The following is a 17,948-nucleotide window of genomic DNA, read 5'->3' on the forward strand; positions in this document are numbered from 1 at the left end:
CTCTTTAACTGCAGCCAATTAAGGTTTAAATGAGTTCGTGTTGTCCTGCTCTGTAGCAAGGTAGGGTTTAGGCTGGAGGCAAGGCTCAGGTGGTGCTATAAGAAGGCAGAACTCTAGTAATTGCTTCAACAACAAATTGAGACTGAGCCCTGTAAAATGGCAACAGCTGCACCCCAGTTGATAGTCCTATCTGTAGTGCAAGGTGTTTGCTCCAGTAGCCTCAGACTACGACTGCAGAAGTGAGACCAGGGGTGCTCTGTTCAATGCAGTTCTCAGAGGCCTAGGACAGCCCAGACAATGGCTCATCTGCTAGAAGCACTAGGAGCTCATCTTGCATGACCTTCTGGTTCATTGTAGGGGAATCCAACTCCAGGTTTCTAAAGGGCTAGAGAAGCCTGTCCTCTCCAGATCTGGTGGACTCCCTTTCCCTCCAGGAGTTATTGGAACTGTAGTCCAAAACATTTGGCAGGCGCAGTCTACTTTTAAGGTTGCTATTGGATAGAAGTGTAGTACTACAGAGGTAGGCCCTCATTATTATAAGATAGTATTTGTTCCTCTGTCAGCTGCACTTGTAGAATCAACCTTTCTGTGTTGTGCTAAACAAAAGCTGTAGCGCATGTTGAAATATGGTGACTCCAACACTGTTACTTTGAGAAAAATCGTTGGTAGGAAAGACAAGCAGTCTTTCCTACCAAAATTACACAATTAGGAGGTCAAAATCATTGAGCAGAGATCACGGCAGTGATTTCAGAATTTTGTACAATGCTTGCAAGAAATGTGAGGTCATTTAAATGACCCACATACAGTGCAATGAAAATAGTGTAGACATAGTTCTCAACACTGAAGATTCATCTAAAAGTCCAACTGCTGTTAAGAAAGGTAGTTAGTGAATGAATGAATGAATGAATGTATGTATCCTTTGCTTCTGTGTTGTGGGTGATGCACAGTGGAAAAGTATGCGCTTTGCATGGCTCTGCTGTGAGAACAGATTGCTTTGCTCTTCAGAGAGTGAATTAATTGTGTGTTCTTTTTCAGAGGACAACTTTGGGAAGGCTGGGAAGGCTGATTTCCTGCAACTGCTGGACCTCAATGAGGATATAAACTGGCCAGAACTTGAATCTTTGTACAGACTTAATGAAAGTGTGTATGATTTCAGACTGAAATATAACATTAGCCTGGAGGACTGGATAAACTTTGATGCTAAGGTAGATAGGATGTTTGCACTGTTATGCAATCTAAATAGACACAGTGACCTTCTGGGGAGTACTTTCATCCAACATATGTATCCCTTCTTGAAGCCCACTGGTTTACCTGCTTTTGCTTTGGGTTATACCTCACTTGCTTCACAAGCTATTTTACTTCCACCGATCACTGCAGATACTGTTTCAAGAAATGGCAGCAGAGCAAAAAAAAGGGTGACCCATTGAGAGACTTGGAATCCTAAGGGGCAAAACCACAGAGACTATTTCAGTGGAAGCCAAATAGCCCCTCTGCAACTTCATCTACAGCTTTAAATGGCATTTGAAAGGACAGACAAATGGAGAAGGATCTCTTCCCCCACCTACAGATTAGGCAAGTCAAAATTAGACACAGTGGTAGAAAATTGCTGCTGAGGCATGCAGGATATCGTGGATATTACTGAACAGATGCACAGACTCGGCACTAACAGTCTTCAGGTGTTTGTCTACCACAGAAGCCAGTTTAGTTCACAGTTCACACATCTACCTTGGCTCATGAGGAAACTGAAATCTTCACTCAGTGAAACCAGCTTTCCAGCATGGTACTGTAAATATTCAGTGTCCTGTTTCAAAAGAAATCCAAGTCCAGAAGAATTGTTACTAAAGTGTTGGCATGCCCCAGTTCCATTTCTGAAAAGTCACTCCATTGCATAATAAAAAAATCAGAATTTAGCCATTTTTAAAAGCACTGCAAAATTAAAAGCAGTTTGTGTTATGTCTTGAATTTTAACAAAGTTGGATTTGTATTAAGTCTTTGTGGTTATATTGTATGTTCAAAAACCAAAATTACTACTATAAAAGAAAGCACTTGTTTACTTTTATATTTGTTTGTTTTAAACAATGACTATTATTTTGTGACCAATAAAAATGCAGGTTTAAAATTAAAAAAAAGCAGTTATGGGCACAGTTCAGCAGACAAGTAGGCATACTTTACCCAACACAGTGCTGGGTTTTGTGCCTCCTTAGAAAAAAGAAAAGAACATACTATTTGGAAGCAGTTTTAGGAAGACTATCCAAACTCAAACTTACAAGTTTTCCTACAGCATACACCACCTGTCCAAATTCACAAGTTGACCTCAATTTTCAACTTACTTGTTTTTCTTCCAATGTACTGCAGCATTTCAATCACAGAGAGAAATTGGTGTTTGAGATATCTAATGTAGGTATGATATAGTATTTGCAATGTAATGAGTCTTTAGGTAGTGTACCTACACTTAGGCAGGAAACACCAGCTGGCCAAATACAAGATGGGGGACACCTGGTTTGCCAGTAGTACATGTGAAAAGGAAACAGGAGTTAGTGAACCGCAAGCTTAACATGAGTCAACAGTTAATGCTCTTCTAGGCTGCATCAACAGCAGTCTAGTGTCCAGATCAAGGGAAGTAATAGTCCCACTCTATTCTGCCTTGATCAGACCACACCCAGAATACTGTGTCCAGTTCTGGGCACCACAATTTAAGGAGGATGTTGACAAGCTGGAACGTGCACAGAGGAGGGAAGCCCAGATGATGATCAAGTGTCTGGAAACAAAGCAGGCTGGACAGGAGGTTAATAAGGCGAAATTCCCTGTCTTCTTCCATGCAGTGGCTGCATTCAGTTGGCTTTTACCTTTTTCATGGTGCTCTAATTTTAAAAGAAGTCTGAGGGTGGCAATAGCAACTGTTGTGTGGAGAGAGTAAAAGCTTGTGTTAGTAAGAATACAATTTTTTCCCACCCCTTTGGAAGTGAAGTAAGCCTACAGTTTTACTTCTCCCATTTGGTTGTGTCTTGGAAAAGAGGACATCTTAAACATCTAACCAGCACAGACAACTTGAACATGAGTTTTGGTAACTGGAATGTAGCCTGTGTTAAGGCATAATGGGAACTTTTATCTCTTTGATTACCAAGAAGCTTATTAAGCCACAAAAACTCCCGTTTCAAATAGAAACCTTTATTTACATTATTAACAACATCCAAACAAAACAAAAACACAGAAAAACAAGACCATATGACCTACCCCTTTTTTTTAATGCCAGCCCACCGGAGGCTTTTTTGTTATGTAAAGATCAATTATTACAAGCAATATTTAATGTAAACTAACTTTGGAGTCAATTCTCAATACTGCATGCCTTTCTCCTGAGATATTAAGAAATATTGCTCTCAGTTGAATGGTTTCATAATTGCTGCATTGCTGTCACATGACAGTCTGCTACTAAATTCGATGTGCTGACCTGTGCAACATTCAAATAGATTGTTTCTGTTGAAAAATGCTCCTCATTTATTAAGGCAGCCTTCCCCATCTTGGAGCTGATGGGAGTTGTTAGTCTAAAACATCTGGATTGCACCAGGTTGGGGAAGGCTGAATTACAGGAAAAATCATGAAGACTGAAATTATGTATTTATCTCAACACACAAACTGGTTGGATAATCCATACAAAGGTGGGAAGAATGGATTCACTACAAAGACAATTAGGTCAGAAGGCACCAATACCAAACTAAGCTTATTGCCCCATTCAGCCATGTTTACTGTACTTATCCTACAAGCCCCCACCCCATATAATCACTCTTGGTACTAGAGATTGCATTGCAACAGAATGAGAGTTTTTAATCATGCACTTCTGATTCCAGGTATCATTTGAATCAGCACTGCTGAGAACGTTCCCGACAATGCAAATTCAAAACGCATTTTTATATATATATATAAAAAGGTGTGAATACTTTTATCAAGTTTGAACTAATATCTTTGGATTCAGCAAAAAAAAAAAGCAACTGGGAAAAGGAGTAACATTCTAAATAACAGATTAACCAATGAACGGCAGGTACCACCACATTTCAAAAACACAAACAGAATCAATCAAAATGAAAAGAAGAAGGGCAATAAGTAGTTTATAAAAAGAGAGGTCACACTTCGCCAAAGTAATCAGAGCTATCATGATTATCATATTTGCCTATAAAAGTTAAAAGATAGTCTACTCCCATTTTATAGGCTTGTGGGTCTTTTACTATGAGGTTGTTATTGGTAGTATCAGAAAGAGGCTTCTGAGAAGTGGAAAATATTTTGTCACACTTTAATGGCAGACCTACAAAACCAAAAGATCTGATGTGCACAAAGTTGTGCATGTGTACAAAATACTCCCCTGCTGACTTTAATGTCTGAGCAAACTACACATCCATATGTGGAGGTTTGGAAGGACATATACTTCAAACAACAACAACTCAAAGCTATTTTAAAACAATATGTAAATGGAAAAAATGCTTTAAAAAAACAACCCTAAAGGACGAGGAAGCACTTGTAACATGTGAGGCACACTATGTGCAAATCAGAACACAATTCCAGACCAGAGCCCAAATGTGTTTTAAGTACAAATAAGCTTTAGTGAAGTTAAATAAATAGCTGGTGGATTACACAGAACTGGCAATATTTATACCTGTACTCAGCATACTAGCAGTTTTGGGGGTAATCACAGACTGCTTGCCTTAGAACAAAATCTCACAGAATTACATGCTTCTGCAAAGTGGAGCTCAAATTTCATTACTAATCAAAATCACCAGTTCACATATTCAAGAGAACTATATTGAATGTGCAATGGGAATAGAAAAAAACTCACACACCACTTCAGACATTTTAGTCTACCTTTCTTAGAAAGATCCTGTTCTGAATCACTACAACTTGTTTAAATCTGGGAGGAATCAGTGTGTATCTGCATTATTTGACACTGAGATGATTATGGTGTTTCTGACCTCCAGCTATTAAAAATTGCTCAGAAAATAAATATATTTGTTACCAGCAGAGCAATAAAATGTGATAACCAAAATCATTTGTGCCAATTAATCAGATGTATCATCAGGTGTGCTTTCTGATAGACACTTAACACAAAAAACATGTTCAGAACACCACTGAGGCTTTCTTAAAAGTTAACCAAATGTCCTAGAGCAGAGGCTCTTTCATTTAAAAGACAGGTTATATTAAAAATTCCACAAATTGATTTGACAGCTAAAAAGAGCCTTTTTGTCATCAAATTGCCATCTATAAGAAAAAAGTAACAAAGTGCACACATAAGGTGTAGAGAAAATATTAAAAGACTGCTAAAATATGAACAAATGTCCTTTTAAAAAACCAATAAATGAAGTTCTAAATAAACTGTCGGAGACCAATGAAAATAAGATAAAGGCCATAGTTACCCAACTCCAAAACCATTTAAATAAAAAAAAAATCCTATCTGGACAACTTGGACTAAACTCGAGTTTACAGAAATTATATTTGTTAAATATTTAGCTTCACAAACTCTGCAAAAATGAGTTAGTGGCCTACAAAAGTCATATATATATATATAGTACAACATCTTAAGATCATATTTACAAAATGTATTCACAAAGAGAATCTCTCTTCAAACTGCAATGCCTTGCCTTACATTTTATGACATTTAATGGCAAAAAAGATGTATGATTATTGCTCAAATGCCCATATTGGAGATATCATGTAACAGTAATTCAGACTGGGCTTGAAAGGGGGCAAGAACTTGCCTACTTTAATATCCATTGATTCATTATTATAGGTATTGCAGTAACCCACTACATACAGCATTTTATAAAGTGCACAAAACTGCACATCAATATGGAAATCTTTTATCATGATTATACATATTTAATCTCTGCATACCCCTTTGGCGCCAAAGAGCGTGATTCAGAGGCTGCAACAGCGCATTTGCATTGCCACTTGCACATCAGAGTTCCGACACCTGGGAGTGAGATTGAACAGCAGCATGAATGTTCAGAGCATTGTTTTGTTTTTAAATCAAGGCCAGAAACTACATTCTATCAGAGGCTCTTACTAGAGAACTCAAGACTATTACCAAGTATTTTCCAGGCACTTTGGTCTGCCTGTAGTTAAAGGGCTTTGGATAGCTACAGTAAATAGAACTGGTACAGACCGTGTCTATCCAACACATTTACTCAAATGGCATTGCCAAACGCACATTGCTAAAGGCAAAGTGCCAAAAAAAAATCACCCTTTCTCTTTTCTTTTTATACATTATACAGTGATACTTTGCTTCTACTCCTCCTCCTATCCCTCACCACCCAAAGGTCCATAACTCATGAAGTCACTTAGGACATCTTCACGGTAAAAAGAAGTGGTATTTCCATAAGGCTACATGTTGCCATGAAGTTCACGTGCACTTTTTTTTTGGTAATACTTAGTTTACCATCATCTATGGCATCAGCCTGTTAGGAGATCATAGCTGGAGATGTCAGCAGTATTTCTGCAGAAAAAAACACAACACACCAGTGAACAAACAACAGTGTAAGAGAGACAAACTTTGTAATCAAGCGAATTTTTTTGCTGTCATTTCTGAAGGTTAAGGAAAGAAGTATAAATAAATACTGCACTGGTGCTGAAAATGCTTTTAAAAATATAGATTCGTTTTAGGGGAAGGGGGATTGTGAGGAAATGGCCTGGTGTTGAGCTTAAGTTACTCTAAGGCTAGGATTGCAGAGCCTTGTGGATTCCTTGAGTAAATCTATTTCAGCAATGAACCTGGGATGCTCACAGGCAATAGCTGTTCCACAGCTAGCCTTACCATTTTATGTAAAACCACTGAGAGAGAACCCACTGGAGAAAGAGAGGTTTGGGAGTTTGGGAGAAATAAGAAAGGGTGCAGAGTGAGCAAAAATGACAACCACGCAAGTCAAACCTTATTTTCTGAGCCAGAAAAATGTTGAGAAGTTTCTGTTAATGTTTGCTAGGCACTGGCACTGGCAATTTTAGGGGCTGATATGCATATGGAGATCTAAAGAGCTGCATGTGGAGAACCAACAGTTACAGCCATCTTACCTGGTCTGGACCCATGGGCATTCCTGACATAGGCATAGTATTAATATTCATTTGTCCCATGTGACCACCATTGCTGTTCATGTGCATCATGTTGTAAGTTGCAGGGTTCCCTGAATGGCTGAACTGTTGCTGTGGAAAAGAACTAGAGGACACAAGAAGAAGAAAAATGCTCTCAGATTCATTCAACCACTGGCATGTTACGTCATTGGCATTACAACTATAAAACCTCGTAATCCCTTCCATAATCAGTTGCAGAGACAGTTGTCTCACCACAATGTCTTCAAGATCAGATGTTGTTATTTGTAAGGCGCTCACACCAACCTGTGGCTCTAGAGATTGACTAGTGCTATAAACAAATGAGCCTATGATCAACAAATGAATAAATCTGCTTTAAATAAAAAAGAAAGGAAATGCAAAAATGATGGATCAGTGTTAATCACTCCCATCCTAGGATCTCTTCATCCATTGTCGGAAACTGTTTTGTTAACTTAAGCCTACCTCACTGAGTTTTTAGCCCTGCACGTAACCAATCTGGAACAAATAGTTCAACATATATAGATTTGGACACTTTCATGTTCCTTTAATTTTTTTAAAACAACACATCATGTCTTGATCAGCTTGTTTAACTTTGTGAAACAAAAATAGGCCCCATATCTTTGTGAAATATGCAAAATTTAAAAATTTGAAGAAATATTTTGAAATCTTCTATGAAACAAATTATTTTAGGGTAGTTTTTTTTAAAGAATCTGGGTGCAAGAGTGAAGACTGTCTAGATTGCATGTTTTTTAAAAATCACACAATTCAGTCTGCTAAAAGCTATGTTCTTCAGTTCTCCACAGCCACAGGCTCCCCTTTCAAAACACTAGTTGAGATATCTGACTCTCACCTGCTCCTGGCCATATTTCCTGATGGCCAGCCCTTCATTTCAGGAGTTGGATACATTGGTGCAGCCTGAGGATGCTGCATCATGGGATTTTGTGTGGGTCCAATTCTTTGAGCCATCATGGAATTGGGTGGGCTTGATACCCTGCTAAAGGCAGGGTCTGGTTGCTGGGTCATTCCTTACAAAATAAATAAGATAACAGTTTGGTGGTTATGACACTTAGCTATTTTTTGCCGAAGGCACATGTGTCCTCTAATATTTACAGAATTTCACTCTTGTGGTTGTACAATTTCTCTTACCTGATTCAATCAAAAAAGCCCTGAAGAAAGGTACCTTTGGAGCATGGTACAAATGAAAGGCCAGAAGGGAATAATACTCATGGAGAGGCAATGGTGCTCAGGAGAACTGCACTTTGATTCCCAAGTTAATGGTAAATTTCCACCCTTGGTGTTACCAGCTTGCATTCACTCAAGATTCCCTCTCCTTGAAGGGGCCATAGCTCTGTAGTAGAGCATCTGCTGTGCATGAAGAAGGTCCTAGGTTCAATCACCAGCATCTCCAGGTAGAGTTGTGAGAGAACTCCACCTGACCTCATGGAGAGCCACTGTTAGCCAGTGTGAACATTAATGAGCTACTTAGACCAATGGTGCGACTCGGTATATAAAGTAGCATCTTATGTTCCCCCATCATGCAAGTTTGCTTTTCTCAGTTTCACTTGGTCCCTAAACATGGTTACAAGGTACTATAACTTACTAATGTTTCATTGTTTGTTGTTGTAATTTCAGATATAGCAAAGCAGAATAAAAAAAAGATCAAATGCTTGCTTTTTGTCGCCAGACCCTTCCTGTACAAAAAAGTTTTCTTGCAGAATTAAGTAATGACTAAGACATAATTCAAATCAAAATTGAGAGAACCAATGAGCTGTGAAATTACTGTATAAAGATCATGAATTTTACAACATTTCTGCACTGTGGCTGTTCTATTTTAGATCATTCGCCTACCGAATATGTCAAATCCCTCAAAACCCCACTTTCTCCCTCATTCCAAAATATTGTGCTTATACTCTAAAATATAAAATATTCTAGCTTTAATAAGTTTTTTTGTAATTTACTAAGCCCAACAGCAGCCACAGGAAATAGAAGCAAGTAAGATACAAATGAAGTAAGTACCATAATTGGCTGGGTATGAAAATTGCTGGGATGGGACTGGAGCCATCGGAGGGCCTGTAACAGCACCATCCATGCTTCCTGAGGTGGTCACATTTGGAGGAGGACTGAAGGCTTGAGACTGCTGCTGTTGCTGCTGTATCATCATGGCCATCCTTTGTTGTCGGATGTGATGACTTATTATCTCCCTGTTTCGCTGCGCCACCATCTGAGCATTAAGGAAGCCTTGCTGCTAGCAAGAGGATTGACAAAAAGCACATTAAAGAATACAGAGGAAGAATTATTAAGTTGACAAGAAGAAAAAAACATATCTTAAGAGTTTTATGTCCATGAGCTTTTTTACATTAAAAAAGCACAATACAGTCTATTTTTCTCCCATTAATGAAATAGCAGAATGGAACAGTAAGAAAATGCACATTTATTCTGCAGTAATAAGTAGCACAGTGTACAGTAACTGTGGGGAACCACCTTCGGCCCTCCAGATGTTGCCCCATTGGCCTTGCTTGCAGCAACATTTGCAGGATCAAAGTTTCCCCACATCTGGTCTACAGTCTATATACCAATAGCAAGCTTATTCTCTTTGGGTCTACCCTTACGCAGATATCCATGCACAAGTTATCAGCAGCTTGGGGAATCCCCAAAGTTTGTCTAAGTTATAAAGAAAAGGTGAAAGGAGGGAACCAAAAATGACCTAGCAAACAGAATGCTGGCTTGATGACTATTGGAGTGGTGAAGGTGGTGGAATGGAAAACAGGAAGACGGAGGTGGCATGGAAGGGAATGGAGCATCCGGGAACAGATACTAGCTGGGTGGCTAAAACCCCAAACAGCAGCACTCTACATTTTGTTGCAGGTCTCACTTTGTGTAGCTTGAACATTCAGCAGGCACTGTGGCTTATATCCAATGTGGCCCTAAGCAACTTTTCTGTCAGTGCAAAAATTTATGATTGAACAATGAGACCTTCTCTCCCCCCCCCCCCCCGAATGTGTCCTTCCCAAATCTGCTCCAAATGGTTGGGGAAACCAGCAGAAAATATTAAGGGGGTGCACAAGAGGAAAGTCCCATTGCACAGGCATAATAAATATTTGTACTGACAGGACGGTTACTTAAAGCTAAATTAGATACAAGTAACTGAATCCATACTTGCCAGACTAGCATTGCTCAACAGTTTCAAACCCCAGAATGGTTCTGGAATACAGTGGTACCTCGGGTTAACAACTTAATTCGTTCCAGAGGTCTGTTCTTAACCTGAGGTACCACTTTAGCTAATGGGGCCTCCCGCTGCTGCTTCCGTCGCACGATTTCTGTTCTCATCCTGAAGCAAAGTTCTTAACCCGAGGTACTATTTCTGGGTTAGCGGAGTCTGTAACCTGAAGCGTCTGTAACCCGAGGTACCACTGTACTTTTCTACAATTGCAGTTGAGATCCAATGCCTCACCCATCTGAACAGGAATTGCAACAATGGTAAAACAGAGCATTGTAATTCCTAATCAAAAATATTGACATTATTTAGGATGACATTATTATATAGGTGTTTCTTCACCAGTCATATGCCCCAACTGATGTATGTCTAATGATGACATGATTCATGTAGAATCGTATTTTGGTTTATGGTTATGTTCTATTGGACTTTGATCCATTAGATAAAAATATGTGTGTCTGTTTTAGTGCTTTAAAAGATGTATGAAGGAAGAGAGAAGTAATAGAAAGCAGACCTGGGGAGAGGTAAAATAACAGCAGGAGGCTACTGTATAACCTGATTAGTAATACTTACTTGTGATCCCATTTGTGGGGGCATAACAGGTCTCATCACTGATGCAGTACCAGGGTTGGGGTTCTCCATTTTTATATCAAGTGTTTGACGAGTCTGATTCAAAAACTTAAGAAACAGAAAGCAACAGTGTGTAACAGAACGATGTCAAAATACATCAAACAGGTTTCTATAAAACCCATGCTACACTACAAACCTAGGCAAAAGTAATAATTAAAAAGAAGCTACTTCACTCAGTGTGACTTATTAAGTGCTCTGAAACACAACGTTTGACTTCACGCCCAAAGGCGCACTCCTCCATTGTCTCCAAGGCAGAAGGATGCCAACAAGGGCCTTAAATATACAAACCTAATCATTAACTTTCATACTGATACTTAATAGTGCAATTCAGAAAACAACCGTGCCACTGTTTTCATCAGTTTTCATCAAACATCAGTTTTCATCAAACAAATAATCTGTCTAGTCCAGCAGTATTTAATCTCAGAAATGACATTACCAAACTGAAAATAAAGACTACAATGATGAGGAATTGCAGGCCTGCTTAACATGTCATGGCAAGCCAAATTATGGACTATCAGAACCATGCAAACATGTGGATTCCTGGGGAGCTCACAGCACCTTTCCTCCTCTCTTGTCTTTTTTATTCCTGCATCATCATTAGCCAAGGTTTGTGCTCTAAGCATGAGCTGTAGCCGAAGCTGTAGCTCCATTTTAGGAGCCCTCGTGGTTGCATAGTACCAGTTAAGTCATAGTTTGGGCAACATCTTGGCGTGTAAACTAAGTCTCTGTGTGTACCAAATATCAGGACAGGATAAGACAAATGAATGTATGTGATAATGGGTAAGTGATATATTTCATTTTCCTGCCCTTAGCAAAGCCAAAAAGTTTCCCTCTTCAGAAGGGAACTGAAAAATTATAATTGTTTACCTGCTGCCCTTGAAGTCTCTGTTGGAGCTGCATCCGAAGTTGCTTTGGTGTGTTGGTTCTGGGCCTCATGACATTTGCTCGGGGATGCATACTTTGCATTGGAAAACTGCCCTGCTGATTCATCTGATTCATCACAGAGTTAAAGGCTGCCTGTTGGCCTTGCACGCTACTAAAACCCCCTGGCAGGGGAGCTCCCTGGCCCTGGTATGGCTGACCATATACTGGAGGCTTCTGGTCAATCATTACAGTAGATTCTTGGCCATGAAATGATTCTTGCTTGGGTTCCAAAGCTTGCCCCTTGAAAAGAATATAGAACTTGCCAATATTTCACACTCTGCAATAGCATATTAAGAATATTTTATACAGGGGAATTTTATATTTGAAAATATGAGCTCTGTGTGTGTGTGTGTGTGTGTGTGTGTAGCCGGCAGTGTAAAAAACATAGAAAATGTTCAGGAGACACACCAGTAAGCACATTGTACAACAGTTATGGGACCCTATTTCACCATTTAACAGTTTAGGGATACACACAGGATTATCCAATAATCCAATGAAAATTGCCCAATTCAAAATTACATTGACAAAATCCATCTCCTATGAGCAAGTTCTGAGTCAGGTATATTAAGACTTCATCACTATAATATTCAGCAACTATTCTACAAGTACCTTTCTAAAGAAGATGCCTGCACACATTAATTACAATGTAGTATTGTCACAAATTAAAAGGAAAATAAACAATTTTTAGATCAGAAGGCTGCTCTTGTTATGTTATAGGCAAACATTTTCTCACTATGATTTTTTTAAAGGGGCACTGCAATATCATGTTTATAATCATATCAGGTCTGCATAATTTGTAATCCAGCAAATGTAATGCAGGTCACCAGCAGTTGGATAAATCTGTTTTTACAGCCTTTTTAGGACTGCAAGAATACTTGGCAGGCCACAATACAGAGAAGGTGGGCTATGTTCAGCTTGAGGTGAGTAGCAAGTTCTGGAGCCTATAATATATAAAATAAGTTCTTCTCACCCAAAAGAAGAATGTACAAAGTACTGAGGAAGAAATGTAGTAGGGTTTTTATCCCCCCCCCCCCCCGCAAAAATACATTTTAAGAGCATACAGCAAACTGAAAAATCTGCACTTCAAGAGCACTGGCAACTTACTTGATTTACAAGATCAGGAATTCCTAAGGCCCTATCGATTTCTTCAAGGCTTGTGACGTCTGTGTTACTCAGCAATGTATGCAATTGATCTAGAAGAGCCCTTTCATCACTTTGGCCATCAACATTTGGAGCAGCATACAGAAGATCATCCAAAGAATTCCTAACTAGTTGCCTAGGAAAACCAAGATGTAGCAACAATTAAGAATACTGGTCAAAGAGTAGATAAATTATCATATCACACATAAATTGAAGTCTCCAGATAAGAATCATATCTTCCCAGCATACATAAGTGCAAAAATGAGATATGCCCAGTGTCATTTCACAAATGAGCAGGATTCTGGAAACTGGAAGGAGGACCCTCCATGTTAAAACTAAGACTAAGATGGTAAACAAATTACAAATATGATGTAAGCATTTTCTTTGATGAATCACAAACAGACAAATAATCTGTCTAGTCCAGCATTCTAGTTCAGATAGGGGAAGTCATATTCATAGCAGAGCCATTGAAATCAGTGGACTTAACTAATTTTGTATTTAAATGAGTGTTTTTCCTGAATGATCAGAATGTTCTGATACCATTTGTAGATGAAGAATAGGCTGTCAGTTAAATAGCATATTACATTCTGAACCTTATTGTACCTGTTTTGTGAACCTCGAGGTCCTTGCTCCATGGACAGCATGTTGTCAGGCCATGCATTTGGATGGTTAGACGGACCTTGATGTGCATAAGGATTCCCTCCCATACCAATATTAATTTCATTTGGCCCTACAAAATGAAACAAAACTAAATTTAGTTTTAGAAAAGAGGTGATTTTTTGGAGCAGCAATCCAACAACACAGGGCAGCGTACAAAAACAATGTATCACTATTATAAAACACAATGATAAAATATCTCAACAAAACCACTATACAACTATTTTTAATATCAAACTCATCAGTCTTACTCTCACTTGAAGCCTAGGTAAAAATGTATGGCATTACTTTCAGAATGTAAGGTTTCTATTCAAATGGGTATGCAAAAAGGGAGAGAGCTTCTTAACAGGGTGTTTGTGTGTGTTCAACTAATAGTAGTTCCTTCCACATCTTTGAACTGTTGTAGACATGACAGCACCAGGGTGCTCCCCCATTAAACTCAAATAGCAGTAACAAGGCAGCTAAGATAGGGTTGCCATATGTCCAGATGTTCCCAAACATGTCCGGGAATCAAATGGCGAAAGCAGCATCCATGAGGAATTTTGAAAAATTGGCGAAATGTTCAGGGTTTTTGTCAACAGAACCAAGAAATGTCTGTTTTAGGATCGCTATTTGTGTTTTTTGGATGAATTCTTGAAGTATGGCAACCCTAAGCTGAGAGGTAGTGGTCTAAATTGTTTATCACTATCACTGAATTTAAATGCTTTGCTTCCTTGAAGTCTACCAGTATCCAGCAGCCCACACTGGAGCACTAGTTGCTCAGAACACAGTACAGATCACTGTGCAAACAGCCCAAAGCGTAAATGCTTCAAACTTTATTGCCAGTCAGCAGAGCCTTAGACTCTTAATCCCAGGGTTGTGGGTTTGAGCCCCATGTTGGGTGAAAGCTTCCTGAATTGCAGGAGGTTGAATTAGACGACCCTTGTAGTCCCTTCCAAATCTACGGTTCTATGATTCTATTATCTTACCTATGTGCAGTGCATAAAACACAAATTATTGTGGTGTCCAATTAAAAAAGAATAGTAAGAACTCACTCATATGGATCATCTGCTGTTGGAGCATGGATCTGGTGCCAGGCATGCTATTGGACCTCATGGGTAAACCAGGCATGGGACCACCAACTGAAGATCTGGCAAGGGCTGGGTTGCAGTCTGGCCCTGGTCTTGGCATTGAACCAGAACTAATAGGTTCCATCCTGCTCACTTTTGAGTTTTGTAGGCTCCAGTCACTTGCTGAATGCTGATTCATAGGCATATTTCTGTTAGGTCCCCCTAGAAAAATAAATTATTTAAATACACATTGCTTTTCCTACAGAAAACTATAGAATACAATACAATTTGCTACAATTGGCATTTTTATACCCACCCACTCCAAATCAGTTTTAGCCAGGACCCAAAGGGCTGCATATATCGGGGCTTTTCAGCCACCATTCACTGTAACATCTCAAATATAATCTAGTTGTCAGGTTCAGCTGAGATATAAAGCATTGCACAACAACGAAGATGGGTTGTTGTTATCACTGTGTATTTTTTGTGACAATGGTTCAATTCAAACAGAATTGCTGAAGTTTGCACTCGCCAAAGTTTAAAAGCCAAAACATGAAGCTCTTGACTGCCCCAAGGTCCCCTGGACAGCTTTGTGACTGAGCAGAGATTTTAACCTGGGTCTCAGAGACCTTAGTCTGGTACTCTAACCATGTCAACACAGAGACGTGAACTTCTGAATGTACAGGAAACCCATGCTTTAGGGATGCTTGTCTGCTTCTATTTTCTATCTGCTCAGCACTCCAGACCCTAGGTGTGGTGGCAATGGAGGTAAGGGAACAGCCACAACAATGATTTGTCAATTCAGACACCACCCTCACCGCACTTGGTGCAAGCAAATTTGCTAGCTCCTCACAAACCATGATTTGCTAATTCAGACATCACAACTAAACCCAACCCTACAAATGTTTTTGGTGAGATATGTGAATTGAGCCAAAAGGTCTAAGAAGCTTAGCTAGAATAAGCTAGCATAATACAATTGTAACAACTTTTCTCGTAGTTAATAATTTACTCCAGCAAACCTTTGGGATATTGTTCATTATTTTTTTTAAAGTATGAGGAAATCAACAAACCCATATTAGTTCCAAAATTTTCTTGATTTTCCATCATTCTTGGACTCCCACCCATCATGTTTTGCTTCTGTAGCATGGAGAATGTATTAACACTCCTCACAGACGGACTTGATCCCACTGATATGGGGCTGTCTAAAGACAAGGCTCTGTTGAAAGGAGGACGGGTGGCCTGCATAGATTGGGGACTTCTCATACCTGTTGAGTAATTAAAATATAATTGTAACTGTACCATCTTTAAACCTGGTATTGATCTACCATGACAGATGTTTAGCATCCACTATAAGGCTATTTAATGTAATTTTAATAAAACTACAGAAATTGTATGTCCTATACGAGTCACTGATGGAGACTAATACAGAAATTATTCATCTGGATTGTTTGATCTATAATGTTTCGGACTGAGATGTTAACTTCCTATAACTACTTCCTACAACTACTATAACTACTATAATTATTAAAAGAATATGGTGTATCTCTTTGGATCTGTACAGTCTCTGTTAATTTCAAATCTCTTATAGCTATATACAGAATTCTATAAAATGTTAGAAAATAATCAAAACCCTAACTAGAAAGGCAGGGGCAGGGACGGAATCATAAGCCTAATAAATTAGCTCTAATATGGTATGAGTACAGTTAAATACATATTAAGTTAACTGCTATGCTTAAAATGTAAAGGTAAAGGGACCCCTGACCATTAGGTCCAGTTGTGACCGACTCTGGGGTTGCGGCGCTCATCTCGCTTTAGTGGCCGAGGGAGCCAGCGTACAGCTTCCAGGTCATGTGGCCAGCATGACTAAAACGCTTCTGGCGAACCAGAGCAGCGCACGGAAATGCCATTTACCTTCCCGCTGGAGCAGTACCTATTTATCTACTTGCACTTTGATGTGCTTTCAAACTGCTAGGTTGGCAGGAGCAGGGACCGAGCAACGGGAGCTCACCCCATCACGGGGATTTGAACCACCAACCTTCTGATTGGCAAGTCCTAGGCTCTGTGGTTTAACCCACAGCGCCACCCTGCTTAAAATGTAGTAACACATTATATTTTTTTTAAAAAAAGGGAATTTCAAGACAGATTTGATTAGATATATTTATGAATACAAAAAAGTAATGCACTTTGCAAAAGGTCAAAAGTTTTAAACAAAATGGAAAACAAGTTAGACAACAGTTGCAGTATCTTCCCTTTTATCAAGTATTTTTTCTGTTTATGGTATTTATTCTAACTCTGTAATAACACAAAAATCTGAATAAACAACATTTTAAATACTGATGTTCTCAACACTTTTGAATTGCATACTGATTTTTTTTTTTAAAAAAACATTTTTTTCATAGAAAGTTCAGAAAATACAACTAGATCTCTCTCTCTCTCTCTCTCTCTCACACACACACACACGGAAACCATGATTCCCTTTCTCATCATAAAGTAGTACCTAGCTGTATGCTCCCAATACCACTTCTGTTTTAGTTTACCTTTCTCAAATTATTTAGCTAATCAAAGCTGAACTTTTTGACCTATTGATTCATCTTATTGTGCACTCTGGAATGCACTGTTATTTGATTTAATAAGCATGAACAGCCTCCAGGAACAGCAGAAAGTGGTAGTATCAGGCCTGTTGATCTGCAGGCTCCCCAGTGATCGACAGTTGGTTTCTATCAAATCTATGCTTGCAACTTTAAACTCAAGGTTTTATTGTGTTAGGTCTCAATCTTTATAAAGCTTACTATCAGAGATTCCAGAGGGTATCTACAAGGAAATTCTAGTCTACTAGTAGACAACAATAAAAACCATTTTTAAAAAGGCTAAACTGGGAAATTAAGAACAAACAGAAAGAATGGCTTGAATGCCTTTAATCAACACAATGACTGTTAAGTAGAGTGGAATATTATGTCAAATAAACTTTACCCAGTGGTGCATTTCCTTGGCACAATGGTTGCTTATTCCCCATGTTATTTCCATTTGCAGACATTGGATTGCTGCAAAAGTCTGAGCTAGTTAGATCACCCAAAATGGCATCTAAATTATCCACCAAATCTCCACTCATCTGAAAAGAAAAAAATATTTAAAAACAAACTTAGTTGTTTAGATTTCTCCTGGAAAAAAATCAGAAGCTGGTATGCGCTCAAAACTATGATGCCTTCGAAACTTACTACAAATTCTTAAGAGAACCAGCTAGAAGTCATGTA

General features: G+C 38.9%; 2 protein-coding genes across 44 annotated transcripts in view; one reads left to right on the plus strand and one right to left on the minus strand.

Moving 5' to 3' along the window:
• Positions 1-2,059, plus strand: part of SULF2 (sulfatase 2) — a 265,789-nt gene extending 263,730 nt beyond the window's left edge. For all 7 annotated transcript variants that reach the window (XM_083446839.1, XM_083446841.1, XM_083446838.1 and 4 more), the window contains one exon: positions 1,036-2,059. In XM_083446839.1, coding sequence (XP_083302965.1) covers positions 1,036-1,066 — 31 coding nt within the window. In that variant the 3' untranslated portion in view covers positions 1,067-2,059. The remainder of the gene's footprint in view (positions 1-1,035) is intronic.
• Positions 2,060-3,152: 1,093 nt separating this feature from the next.
• The window catches only part of NCOA3 (nuclear receptor coactivator 3), a 103,893-nt gene continuing 89,097 nt past the window's right edge, over positions 3,153-17,948 (minus strand). For 25 of the 37 annotated variants that reach the window (XM_083446736.1, XM_083446702.1, XM_083446705.1 and 22 more), the window contains 11 exons: positions 17,668-17,806; positions 15,768-15,962; positions 14,686-14,922; positions 13,598-13,724; positions 12,959-13,130; positions 11,798-12,094; positions 10,874-10,978; positions 9,103-9,331; positions 7,937-8,111; positions 7,051-7,192; positions 3,153-6,478 (listed from right to left, as the gene is read on the minus strand). In XM_083446736.1, coding sequence (XP_083302862.1) covers positions 6,467-6,478; positions 7,051-7,192; positions 7,937-8,111; positions 9,103-9,331; positions 10,874-10,978; positions 11,798-12,094; positions 12,959-13,130; positions 13,598-13,724; positions 14,686-14,922; positions 15,768-15,962; positions 17,668-17,806 — 1,830 coding nt within the window. In that variant the 3' untranslated portion in view covers positions 3,153-6,466. The remainder of the gene's footprint in view (positions 6,479-7,050; positions 7,193-7,936; positions 8,112-9,102; positions 9,332-10,873; positions 10,979-11,797; positions 12,095-12,958; positions 13,131-13,597; positions 13,725-14,685; positions 14,923-15,767; positions 15,963-17,667; positions 17,807-17,948) is intronic. The other 12 variants (XM_083446716.1, XM_083446710.1, XM_083446731.1 and 9 more) reach the window with 1 other exon arrangement.

Source organism: Podarcis tiliguerta (assembly GCF_965153285.1).
Source record: "Podarcis tiliguerta genome assembly, chromosome: 6".
NCBI lineage: Eukaryota > Metazoa > Chordata > Lepidosauria > Squamata > Lacertidae > Podarcis > Podarcis tiliguerta.